This window comes from Molothrus ater, chromosome 2 (assembly GCF_012460135.2).
Source record: "Molothrus ater isolate BHLD 08-10-18 breed brown headed cowbird chromosome 2, BPBGC_Mater_1.1, whole genome shotgun sequence".
In the NCBI taxonomy this organism is placed as follows: Eukaryota; Metazoa; Chordata; class Aves; order Passeriformes; family Icteridae; genus Molothrus; species Molothrus ater.
Window position 1 is genome coordinate 111684943 of NC_050479.2, and position 13476 is coordinate 111698418.

The following is a 13476-nucleotide window of genomic DNA, read 5'->3' on the forward strand; positions in this document are numbered from 1 at the left end:
GGCACATCAGCTAGCTGGCTGGATGTCTCATGCTCTGTGCCTCTTGTAGCTCTCTCCTCCTTCACCTGCCCTGCCTTTTACCCCAGATTGCTGAGTGTACCCATGCAGACTCTGCTCTAAAACAGGCCTGTGCTCCCAGCTCCTCAGCTGTCCTGTGGAGGCAGCTATGGCCACCCCCAAGGCCCAGAGGAACAGCGCATGGAAGGTGATGCAGGTGCACTTTCTGCAGTCCAGCTTCTGCCTTGGGGATGCAGATCTCGCAGCAGCTCTCCATCATGCCCCGGTTATACCTGAGGACTGTGTTTCTTGTTTTTACCAGCAAAATCAAGAAACACAGTCCCTCACCCTCAGCAGGAGGCCCTGGGATGTAAATCCCTGAGAATTCAGACAGTGCCACCAGCAATCCTGCTGGTTGGCAGTTTATAATGCTTTGTTTCACAAGCCAAAGGAGACCAGACCTCTGCTAAGCAAAACAAAAATTGTCTGGATAGCCCCACAGAATTATACTGAGAATAAAGGTTTGTTTTATTTGCCTAAAAATGACAGAAAACTGAGTTGAAACTGTCCCTGAAGAGGCTGTGTCGCACATTCTCCTGGCCCTTGTCAGAACAGAAAGGTTTCACAGAATGGGTGTCTCACCCACCCTTTGAAGCCCCAGTGCTGGAGAACCTCTGCCAGAAATCTCTCTCAGTGTTTCATTTAAAAGAAAAATAAAATACTGACCTAACTCTCCCTTGCTGCAATCCAAGCCCACAGTTTCTTTTCTAAACACAGTGGAGAAAGGGAAAGGAAGAAAAGGGAAAAGTTCTCCCTTTCCCATTTGCGTTTTTCCCACACAGGTCCTTCAAGGTTCTCACACATCCTTTCAATTTTTTCTTCTCTGCCTTATGTGACACAAATCCTTTCAACTTCAGACAAATATTTAATTACATACAACTCATTTTTGGTCCAGGAGGCCATGTATCTGATGCTGAAGCCAGAGAGCTGTCCTAATGTGTAGCAGGAGATGAAACCCTGTAAGATCCATAGGTCTGTTTTGTCCAAGTAGAGCTTTAGCGTCCTCTTGGTGAAAACCATCCAAGAAGCACAAAGACGACAAGGTGCAGTGAAAGCAAGTGAAGCACAGAAAGACACAGGGGCTGACTGTTCCATATCCATATCCTAACATGATGGAAAAATGGCCACAGGGATGAATGCCCATCACCTTGAGTCTCCTTGTCTCCACTTGATGCTCTCTCTGGTTTTCTGCAAGGAAAGCCACCTGTTCATAGCTGAGCATTACACAGGGCTGGGCAGAAGGGGCTCCTGGCTGTCACAAACTTTCTTTTCCCAGTGAATGGTGGAGCAGAGAGACCAACATCCCTCCTGCCAGTAATGCAGCCTTTTCTGGGGTTCAGGCTGTTCCCAGCTGGCTGCAGTGGGGTCTGGATAGCTCTGACCTGTTCAGCACAGCTGTCCAAGCTCCCAAGCAGTTCTTGGCCACAGGCAACCTCTGCAAGCTGAAGCGATATCAGCTCTTTAGTGATGATCAGCTCATGGTGATTTCAGCTCTTATCTTGCTAGGCACCTAGGCAAGCAGAGGCAGGGAGAGAGAGAGAAGGCTGTGTGGGGCTCCACAGCGATGTCTTTATTGATTCTTCTGCGAAGGTTCCCAGTGACAGCTCTTCTGCCTGAGCTGGGCAAAAGCGGCTCTTTATATAGGGTTCAGGGGTTTTGGAAATTGTCCAATGGCCAAGATATCAGCTCTTTAGTGATTATCAGCTCATTGTGATTTCAGCCCTTCTGCACAGTCAGGCAGATGCAGGGAGAGAGAGGAGAAGGCTGTGTGAGGTTCCACAGCGATGCCTTTATTGATTCTTCTGCGAAGGCTCCCAGTGACAGAAGGCTCTTCTGTGAAGGCTCCCAGTGACAGCTCTTCTGCCTGAGCTGGGCAAAAGCAGCCCTTTATATAGGGTTCAGGGGTTTTGGAAATTGTCCAATAGCAAGGGTTAAAGGAAAGTGACCTGTAGTCTTACAGAGGGATAAGCAGGGGTCCGAAGGCAGAAGAGAGGGGCTTCCAGGCCAGTCACCACGAGCTGGCATTTCCTATCTTAGGCTTCTCAATGCCAGGGAAGTCTTACAGGCTCTGGGCCTGCTACACACCAGGCTGTGTGCTCAGGGCCTGTGTCTGGGGGGGTTTGGGGTCCGTGGCTGGGTGCGGGGCCGTGGCTGGGGCCGTGGCTGCGGGGGCTGCTGGGGCTGCGGGGGCAGCGGCCGCTGCTGCACTCGCTGCTGCCTCGGGGTGGGCTTGGATGGAGCCTGGGACAGCTCCCACATCCTCCTCTCATGGTCCACGGGCAGGGTCTGCATCGCTTGCTCCTCCCCTGCAACAACACAAGGGCCCCACAGTCACACATCCACCAAAAAGTCCGAAAGACACGGAAATGTCCCTCAGCCCAAGCAAGAAAAAGCCAAGTGTTGGGGTTTAGCTGCCACTCTCAGGTGTTCCTGCTGTGCCAGTGTGTCATCATGATATTTTATGAAAAATCCCTTCGCCGGGATTTCTTTTCCTGGAAAGCTTCAGCTTCTCCCTGTTTTGCTGCTTTGGAATGTGATTTGGAGAATTGTTTACCCAGCATGTGAATTGTTTTTAATTAATGGCCAATCACAGCCAGCTGTGTCGGACTCTGAGTCTGTCACAGGTTTTTATTATCATTCTTGTTTAGCCTCCTGATGTATCTTTTCTCTTTTTATTTATATATTCTTTTTAGTATATTATTTATATATTATTTATTTACATATTATTTATATATTATTTTTATTTATATATTCTTTTTAGTATATTATTTATATATTATTTATTTATATATTATTTTTATTTATATATTCTTTTTAGTATAGTTTTAGTATATCATTTTCATATCATATCATATAACATCATAAAATAATAAATCAGCCTTCTAAGAACTTGGAGTCAGCTTCTCATCTCTCACCTCATCCTGGGGACCCACCCAGCACCACAACACCAGTGAACAGCAAAAATCACCTCTGCCTGCACCTCCCAGGCCAACATGGAAGTTTTTTTTGGCTGCCTGGCAGAGATCAAGGTACCTGGAGCATTTGTGGCAGCTCTGCCCTGTCTGTTGAGGGAATCAGCTTTATCAGGGAAACACCAATGGACACCCCCAGACTGAGCTGCTCTGTCCCCTTTTGGAGGCTACTAAAGGGAAGGTGAGATAAGGAAGCAACATCAAAGCACTCTGCCCTGCATTGTCTGCGCTGGGATTTCCAGACTCCTGGCAGCTAGAGATCCCTTTTGCCAGCATTAATTTTCACACACAAAGAAGTAAATTCATACAGACTGACTGATCACTGACTCATCGTTTCTGAAATATCACTCACCTTAACTTCAGGATTGAGGGATTTGCCTCTTGAGACACTGAGTCGGCCTTAAATTCACAGCAAACTGTTCCAGAGAGGCTAGTCACCAAGAAATAGTCACTAAAATATTAGCTTTCATTTTCTCAGACTAATTTTCTCAATTCCTGCTGAATCCAGGCCCAAGAACTGAGGCTATAGTGTCACTGCACAGCTGAAGCAGTGGTCTGTACCACTCAAAAGAGAACAGCCACAATGTAAAATAATACTCAGGTGGCTTTCTCAAAGCACGTATCAGAAAGTGAGACTGGCAATGCCAGCTGATCTACACAGATTCACCATACGCTAAGACCAGGTTATTGCTCATGTCAGGGCAGAGAAAATGCTCCTGACCACAGGGTTGCTGTCAGTGGGAAGCTCTAATATTTTAGGTGGCTGGATAGCAAAACAAAGTCTCTTAAATACTTACCATAAACTTCATTCCTTTTTGCTTTCTTCCTTCTGATACAATAAATAAGACAAATCACAAAGATGACAAAGAAGACTGCACCTCCTGCTATGCTTAAGATGAGATAAAAGTCCATCTTGCCTAGTTAAGGGGATGAAAGAGGATGTTAGATGGAAAGAAATCACTTGCACAGCATCTACTTAGAATCCTGTATTTTCTTCCATTGACTGTAAAGGCAGACCAGCAGACACCCCACCCTTTGCCTTTACCTGTGTACAGCAGAAAGTTGCTGTTCCTCGTTGTTGAGAATTTTGATTGCTCCCTGATGGGTTCAAGTTCTGCAGAAAATTGAAACCAGAGTGTTCGTGTGTGCCAGCTCGCTGTATTTAAATTGCCACTTGTTTTAGTAGCCAGTGTTACACCAAGGTGTATTTTGCTTTTTCTGTGCCTGTTTCTCCCAGACGAGTGCAAGAGGAGCCCAGAGAGATTCACATATAATTACACTTCCATGAAAAGCTGGCTGAGCTAATGCCCACCTGAAATGTACCTTCTTGCCTCTAAAGTCAAAATTCAAGGTGACTGGCCTCAAATGCAGGACCAAGTGTTCACAGAGGGCAGCAGGGTTAGAAGGAGGTTTGACTGCAAGATGAGGGATTTTTAATCTACTGTGGAGCTGGCAGAGTCCCACCACCACATAGAAAATTTGAGAGGTATTTAGTTTGTGTAGGAAGAGTAGTGCTCCATGGTCTTAGGGGGTTTTTGGTATCTGAGAAATGCTGTGTTTGTACCTTAAAATCATTGGTATTTCTCTGTTAATGATGTGAGAAAAAAACCCAAACTCTCCAACCGAATTCACCCTGTGATAAAAGAGTATTTCTCAAGGGTGAGAAAAAGTGAAATCAGAATTGTCTAGATGATGGCCAATGTCTGCCCATAGCAGCAGTGCAGGCAGACCTGGGCTTGCCTGGCTTGTGTCCTGGCATGGGCAGCTTTGGCCAGCATTTCCTCATCCAGACAAGGTGTTTGGGATAGCTTGCCTTGTCTTAAACAGACCCAATCCAGCAGCACTCTTTCATACCTGGCTGCAAAGTCCATGCCACATCCTGCTTGCCCCTTCCCAGTGCTAACATCAATCATCAATGGGACTGTGCAGTCCATCAGGTCAGGCAGCAGCAAAAATATGCATTGCTTGGCTATTTTTGAAATCAGGAGGATTATTCAGGGGGCAACAGCTGCACAGGAGAGCAGTGGCCATCCTGTCCCTCAGCTCTTTGCCCATCAGTCACAATCAGCAGACCTAGGATCACTTCAGTAAAGCCTTCATGCCTTCGGGCTTGCTCCCTCCTCCCTTCTCACACCATAGGCTGTCCTTCAGACTTGGACTTTCCTAAATTCACTGTGGCAGAAATATGTAAAAATTTGAAGTACTGAGCCAGCTCTTGTGAGCCCCCCTACTCTCCACCACCTCCAGCAGGAATCTAGAGTAAGAAAATGCTTCCAGCAGAGCACTTGTGGTTGGGTGGGATGAACCCAAGCCTGGAAAATTCAAGGACTTTTCCCCAGCACTGCACTGGAATTCTGAATTTTGAACACCACACCCCGTGTCACACCAGTGTGATCTGTCCTTTGTTTGTGCCTTAACTTGCAGAATTTTTATGTGGGAGGATGACAACTGTGATGACTTCTTTTGCCTACTGAATCATTTTCAGCATGACTCTTCCCATTTAAAATGCAACCCTTTCAGTCCTTTTGCTCCATCTGTGGTTAGCTGAATAGGAAAACCTTGGTACATTTGAACCGTGCTTATCTGACCTGTGTAACCCCAAAGAAAAATCCTCCAGAACTTCCCTCCTGGTTTCTAGGCCAAGCTGAAGAGTCCAAGCAGCTTATTTTTTCCCCTTGTGAGAGGACTCATCCACACCCATAGGTAGCAGGCAACCACCACATTGATAGACACGATTGTGGAGAGGAGAAAAACACAATGGATCTCCCCGCAGGAGAAGGGGAGGAGCAAAACCCCTCTCACACCCCATTGCCCTCGGCAGTGATCCACCCTAGCACATTCTGACAGAAGAGATTTCTTACCTGAGCAGTTAAATACTTTTTCAGCCATTTTTTCACTGACTTGGTTCTTAACAACGCATCGGAACGTCCCAGAACTCCACCCGTGCCATTCCAGCAGTGTTGCATTCTTCTGGATTTTTCTGCCATTGGGTTGGGTCAGTTCTATTGTAAATGCTTCATCCTTGGCCTTCCCTTTTGTTTCATCCTTGGCCTTCTGTTTGGCTCCACACTTGACAGACACACTTTTATTCCTGCATTCAGCCATGAGGATTGGCTGAGGGACAGGTTCTGAGAAAGAAGGGAAGGGACAGGCACATCTGAGAGAGTTCCTCCTCTGAAAGCCTCTGCTTTAAGCAGAACAGAGAATTAACCCCAAATCAGCAGCCAATGAGGTCACAGAAGAATGAAGAGCAAATTAGACCTCTACTGCAGAAGTGACAAGGCAACAATAAAGAAAATGCAGAGCAGTAGCCTACGTGGTTGGCCTGGTGAAGCAGAGCTGGACACCAGGCAGGTGAGGGGAGGAAGCTGAGTCTCCTTGTGGTGGGTGGAAGGGACTGAGAGCCACAGCCCCCTCCACCTCTGGACCCTGTGTTTTGGTGCAAGGGAAGTTGATCCTGTTCTGGCTGTGCCCATCAGGGAGAGATTTTTCTCTAAAGCAGGAAAAACTATGAAAAGCTCCTCATGATGCTCTGTGTGCTACCAACAGCACTCAGCAGGCACGACAGCACAGCATGGAAGGCCATCAAGCCAGAATGGAGAGCACAAAACAGACACTTCAGCTCTCAATGAGGTTATGACAGAAAAAACTGATTTCTGTCTCTTCTTATGCCCTGCAAACAACTTGCTCCCTTTCCAGTTTCTCTATCACTAGTGGCACTCAAAGAGACGGAAAAGCCTGCAGGATTTTCCTCAAGTAAGGCCAACTGGCAGGGACAGCAAATGAAAAAATAATTATTTCTACCTTTAGGACCAGATAAACAAAAACATGCCAATGCCACCTCTAGTTACAGGCTGAGTAAATTATGAAGATAATAAATACTAAAGCACATAAGGACTGCTCATAGCACATGCAGTCAAGGCTCACACCACAACATCCTCAGCCACCCTTTCCTTGGTAAGCCCACTCCTCCTCTGCAAACTGGAACCTATTCCTCAGGGAAACATCCCAGTGGGAAACATTAGAGTCCAGGTGCTGGAGTTGGGTGAGGATATCATTGAGACAATTTTATTTTTTTTTTTTTTTTAGAACTGTTTATCCAGCCCTAGTAACAAAGGGCCAGCCTGGCTGACAAATTATTCTAGCACCCAACAGTTACTACAGGACTTCCATGTGTCAGAGGTAATGCAACCTCTCTGCTGCACAGCAGAGGACATGATGCAGCACACAGCTGGGCTGGAGCATTAACCTTGACCTGAAATGAGGACACCCCAATGGCAGCAGTGTGGCTTCAAAAATGAGCAAGAACCATCAGGCCCTGACAACTTCCTCAATCTGTTTACAGTAATAGCTCCCAAAGCAGTGAGACACCCTCACTACTCAGCAGCCCCTTAGACACAAAGGGGCCTCCCATTGCACAGAAACCCTGCTAAAACCATTCCAGCTGTCATTGCTGGAATGAGGCATCATTTCTGCAACCCCAGCTGGTGCCACAAACTCAAGATGTTGGCAAAGCTGTGCACAATGACTGAAGAAGGACAGAACAAAGCTATCCCCTTACTGGGGAAAAAACCCATGCTGTCCTACAGCTTAGAGGTCTGGAGAGGACACAGCAGCTTTTAAGGAGCAGCCACCCCCATCATCCCTACTCACCCCAAAACCTTTGGGCTCTACTGCTGTGATCTCTGAGGACAAGACACAGCACAGGAATGGAGGCTGCCCTCATGCTTTGAACCCAAGCAGCTGAAATCCCCAGGTGTGTGCTTAACTGTGCTTCAAAGAGCACAGTCTTTCTATTTGTTGTGTTGTGCAAGGATAAGGGTGCAGGAGTCTTCTTCCACTGCAAATTCAGCTCCTTCTGTGGTTTATCTCGGGGCGGTGACTGCTGGCTATTTTGTAGTTAGAGCAAAAATGGAGTGGGATTCCATTGCCTGAATGAAGGCATTTAGTGCCATCAGGACTCCTGAGCTCTCCTCAAGGGGCTGGCAACACAAGTTACTCAGCTTGCTGGACCAGCAGCCAGAGAACAAAAGTCATAACTCAGTACCCATAAAACGGCACCAGAAGCACCCAAAACCCACAGTGCATCAGCCACAGCTGTACCCCACATGGGCTCCTGTGGTCTTGGCAGAGGTTTCTGGAAGCAGGATGCTGCTGGGAGCCCAGGCCCCTCTCAGGATCCCACCCCAGCTCAGGGTCCCAGCACTGTTTGTGGCGCTGCAGTAGGGCTGACCACCCTCACCCTGCTCTCAGTGTGAACCTGCTCACAGCTGCTCTCTTGGGCACAGCTGGGAACCTGCTGGCTGACAAACAGGGGAGCCAGAAGAAGCTGGGGATTTGAGGCCATCAGCCAGAGCAAGAGAAGGGAGGAGAGAGGCAGGCTGCTGTCAGTGGCAGGAAGGAAAAGGTACAGCCCTACAGAGGTCCTGCCACTCCTAATCAGCAAGGAGGGCACTGAGTAGGAAAGGCTGTGGGAGAGAGCAGAGAATGCCAAGTCTTGTCCAGCTGTCCTGAGCATGGTATGGCAAAGACAAAAACTCACCCTGAACGAATAACTTTATATTTTCCTCTGCCTTCAGCTGTCCATCCTTCTGATAAACCTCCACCTTGTAGTTGCCACTGTCCTCCTTCTCCAGGCGCTGGATTTGCAGAGTCCCATTCCGGAGTATGGCGCACCTGCACCGCTCCTTGTTCACAAAGTGCTTGGCTTTGTTGTCTCTGATCTGAACCAGCCTTTCTCCCTCTCTCCTCCATGTGGCCTCGTAGATGCTCCCAGGAGCAGTGATGCTGAGAAGAGCTGTCTCGTTCACTGCCTTGTAAATCCAGCTGCTGCTGGAGCCTGTGGAGGGAAGCACAGCCAGCCCCTCAGTTGTCTCCAGCAGCCACAGCAGTCACCCAAAAGGCTGTCACTTGCTATGCCACCCTCTTCCTGAGCTGCCTAAGCCTCTCTGCTTTGCTGATGCCATCTTCTTCTCCTGCTCCAAAATATTTCTTGATTGTTCATTAGATAAATGCCAGCATCCAGTTTAATTCTGAGGGGCAAGAAGGCTAAGAGCCCAGCTTTCAAAATCTCAGTTTATACCTTGGCTATACTTGGAGTGACTCTAGATGCCAAAATTCGTGGCCTCCCATTCACTTTAACATGAACTTAGCCCTTCCTTCAAAGAAGGTCACTTCTGTGTTTTGCATGTGGCACAGGCTGGTACCCAGAACTGCAAACAGCAAAAACAGTCACATCCCTGGACAGCAGAATCATTTCAGCAACCCCAGTGATAGCAATGATGATAATAATAGCAGCCCATGTCAAGCTGTGAGTGAGTGTAAGGCACTGAACTGGAGGCACACCCACAGCAGTGCCCCCCCTCTCCCATCCCAGTTACTCTGCCCCACTGGAATGCATCCACTTGGATTTTTCTAGCACAAGATCTGATGGGGAAAGTAAGGCAGGAAGAAACAGCTACCAAGATCTGAGGGGCTGCAGGAGTCATTACAAGAAAAGCAATTGCCAAAAAAAACCCAAAAATCTTTTCTCTTCCTTTGATTCCAGGTCCCTTCTCCAGGACAGTGACAAGTAGGAGCTTCCCCAAGGTGGTGTCAGGACTGGGAAGCACCTGGGCATGGGGCTGCCAAAGGGGATGTTCACTAAACATCCACCGCGTGTCCAGCAGTGGGGATGATGCACTCCTGGAGCAGTGCCCGGGTGCTCTGCCTGCTCCCCTCCAGCCACTGCCTCTGCAGACCCCATTTCTGGTGAGCCAGCACTTGGGAAAGTTCCCTGGGAGGTCATTCCAAGTGAGGAACTGTCCCCACCCCCGTGGCAGGTGGACAAACCTGCGGGAGGAGGGCGAAATCCACGTGCAAGTGTCAGGTGGGATGAGCTCACTGGCGCAAGCTCGAAGCCACAGCTTATTTAGTTTGTCATTTTCTTGCGCTCATTCCTCCTCAATTTACAGGGTGAAGCCAATCAGCAGGAGGAGATTTCCCTTCCCATCACCACAGAGAGCTGATTCTGCCCTAATTTTATGTATTTTAAGTATTTTTTTCCCCACAGAGAGAAAAACCTGTGTTTATGCATATTTTTATTACAGTCCTTCACTCCTTGTATCTAGGATAATGATAAATGGCACCACAGAGGGGAAACTGAAACCCACTGGCTATTTCATTAAACTAACAATATTAGAGATAATCAGAGAACTAAAATAGCATGCCTCTGCAACAAGAACATTAATGCTGTAGTGCTTCTGGCAATTCACCACCTCCAAAGAGAGGTTGTTTTTCCAGCATTGCCTTTCTTGCAAGGTATTTGACATATCTAATGAAATGTCCTGAAATAAAGCTATCAACAAAACAGCCTTGGAAGAAGCTATGCCCCGCACAGTTGACACCCCACATTATACCCCAAGGTTTGATTTCTGATACTTGTTTCTGCTCAGTCATGAACAAGTATTTAGAGCTAGGAATAGGATTTCTTTGCATAACTTGTATTTTCTCTTATATTTTAAGACACTACTTATATTTTCACTCTGAAAGTAAAGGAAAAAAGTAATCTGAGTTTCCAAGGACAATTCAATGGCATCTCTGTGGACCAGAGACATTTCTAAATATTAATCTGATCTCCATTGTCTTTCTAGTGGAAAGCTGAGTATCCCACATGTATGATACTAAAAATCTGTTTAGCTAATGAAACAACAATCCTGATAAAAATGCCCACTAAAATGTGCTCCAAAGGGCAGAAAGGTTTTAACTGAGAGACTACAGCTCACTCACAGTCACAAGAAAGAGTTAAAAGAAAAAGCTCCCATAGTAATTTTAGAGAAGGAAGGAAGTCTCTGAAACAATTTTCTATTCGAGGGAATAATCCTTATTTCTGCTGGGGAAGATGTTTTATAGATTGTGTACATAAAAAGAAGAAATCCTTATTTATCTATTAATTTTGTTCTGAAGGAAAAGCAAAGCATTAAACAGCCATACATACAAACTTAGTGGAATGAAACAGAGGGGGAAAAAAATTATGCAGGCTTGTATTGTCTCCATCTCTTAAAACCTTCTCTAATCTATGAGTTAACACCTTAATTAAGTTTTTAGATTAATATTTTAAAAAATAATGAGAGCAATAATATGCAAAATATAAAAAATATATGCAGTTGCTTGCTGTTTTCACATCTTAAACTTCAGCTCCACTGAAGACACTGAAATCTATCACTCTGTTAATATTTATGGAAGAATATAAATTGCACTTTCAAAAGATTTGCACGTCTTTGATAAGAAAAGGAAATTACATGCGATAATGCACAGTGAACTGGATCTCTAATGTAGTACAAGCTGCCTCGAGGGCAGAAAGCAAACTGTATGCTGACATTTCTCATTACACATGTGTCAAATTAAGGCTCATTAACTTAAAACCAAAACTCTTTACAACTTATTATTATAACTGGAATAGGAAACTCAGGTCCTGCCCTCCCCCGGCTGAAAATTAAATCAAATAATAATAGCAATAACCCAGATGTCTTCACTCATTGGAAAAGTGGAACAAGTTCCTTATCAGTAGCAGCCCACCAAGTTGTAAATGCTTTAAAATGCAATTTTAACATCAGCCCAAAAGAGCAAAAAACTGTAAGAAAAACTCACATTTTACACTGGGAAATAAAAGCATCAAGCACTTGACTAGGAAAATCCTCCTAAAGTTCATTTTCAGGGTCAAAAAACATCCAGTGTTGCCTTGTCTAGTGATAGCTCCTGGCAGGTGAAAGGGTTTTCTGCTGTGAGCAGGCAGTGATGGGGCATGTCGGTGCAGCCTCTGTGCCCTCCTCCTCTCCTCCAGCACTTCTCATTTCTAGCAGGGGCGGAAATAAGCCTCAACAGGGTGTTTGATCTGCATGGAGGCAACATGGAGACAACAAAGAAAATGGGCACTAAAATGCAGGAATGCCCTGGAGGTTTGTCCACCCAGCTGGAGGGCCAGATGGGGCCCTCATCCTCCTCAGTGCTCACCTGGAGAGCTCAGCTCCAGCATCCATGTGAAAAACGCCAATCACTTGAGGGTTTTTAAAATTTTAAAAGTTTAATGATAATAAAATGGTTATAAAAATTAGCAATATAATTAGAGTAATAATAATTTGGATAATTCGGATTAGGACAATATGAGACAACAGAAACAAAAAGTTGCAGACGTCCGGGTACCTTTTTCTGGGCTTTTCACAATCCACATGCCATCATCCTAGTGGGAGGGATGCAGTTTTTGGGTGGGGGAGTGATGGGAAGCCTAATTCTCCCCCACAGACTCAGCAGCAGCAAGAGGAGAGCAAGCCCAGGGCCCCCAGTGAGGAGCAGGTGGCTGTTGGACAGGGCTTGGAAAGGAGACACACTTCCCTTGGAAAGCAGCAGGACCAGCTTGGCATCAACATCTGGGGTATGCGGGGCTGGCCAGAGGCACAAACGCTTCCTGCAGGCAGCTGAGAGAGGGATGGGCATGGAAGGGAGTGAGAACCCTGCCTTGATCCAGCCACAATCCGGCCCTGGAGCTGGCTGCTGTGGGAAAGAGAAAAGAAGCTGCGAGGAGCTAGGTCCAAAAACATGAGAGAAGCTAATGAGGTCCTTATCCCTGATTCCAGTATGAAACAGATGGAGTGGTGAGGATTTTGAGTCTTATCCTCACCACCATAATTCCTCTGCTGCAGTAGCCACTGAAATGTTCCAGCTTTTTGTGACAGGCATGGGCCAAGAAAGAAGACAGAAGGAAATCTGTGGCACCAGATATGTACAAGAGTAGATAAACCTTGCTTGTCTGTTCATGTCATTCCTCTTCCTTGAGGTTAGGTCTTCTTTGTAAGACACCTCCCCTTCTCCAGCTTAATCATTTTTTACTGGTATTAATGAGATTAAAAAAAACACTCAGTGCAGGAAAAGCTAGTTTTTCTTCCTTCTTTCTGCTCTTGTTTCCTTCCAAAGAACACATACACAAAATGAGAGAGGAAGCAACAGCAGCAAGATCACATTTCTGTGCCTGACCTCCACCCTCTGTGGCAAGAGACAAGCTGAGGGCAGGGGCTGCCACACTCAGGTATCTCCTCAGCCAAGCAATCTGTGTCAAACTCCTGGACACATCTGCTTCCAGCCCAAGCACCTAAAGAAATTTGGGTAAAGGCAGCAACCCTGATTTCTCCTCTGTTTTTTGAAGTTTTTTTGCAAGGTCCATCAAGCAGAGCAGAGGGAGATCCAGCATGCTGAAACCACTGTCCATGCTCTGCTCAACTTTGTTTCCCTTCTTCTTCCTCAGGCAAACATCCCTCAAAGCCCCTGCCTGCTTCCAGGGTACCCCTGCAGGGTGACTGTTTGCTGGCATGGTCACCCTGCCAACACTCTGGGGTGGGAATTGTCACGGTACAAATGAAATGCAAAGGGAAAGATGTGTGCGTGTGTGTGAATGTGAGAGAGAGAAGACAGGTAA

At 46.4% G+C, this 13476-nt stretch overlaps 1 protein-coding gene across 1 annotated transcript; it reads right to left on the bottom strand.

Annotated features, from left to right (window-relative positions):
- Positions 1-501: 501 nt before the first annotated feature.
- On the bottom strand, positions 502-11761 carry CD2 (CD2 molecule). Its single transcript, XM_036383740.1, has 5 exons — positions 11658-11761; positions 8572-8868; positions 5891-6157; positions 3827-3946; positions 502-2363 (listed from the first exon to the last, which is right to left on the bottom strand). Exons 1-5 carry the CDS (start codon positions 11716-11718, stop codon positions 2155-2157), a joined length of 954 nt encoding a protein of 317 aa, XP_036239633.1. The 5' UTR covers positions 11719-11761; the 3' UTR covers positions 502-2154.
- Between the last annotated feature and the right edge of the window lie 1715 nt (positions 11762-13476).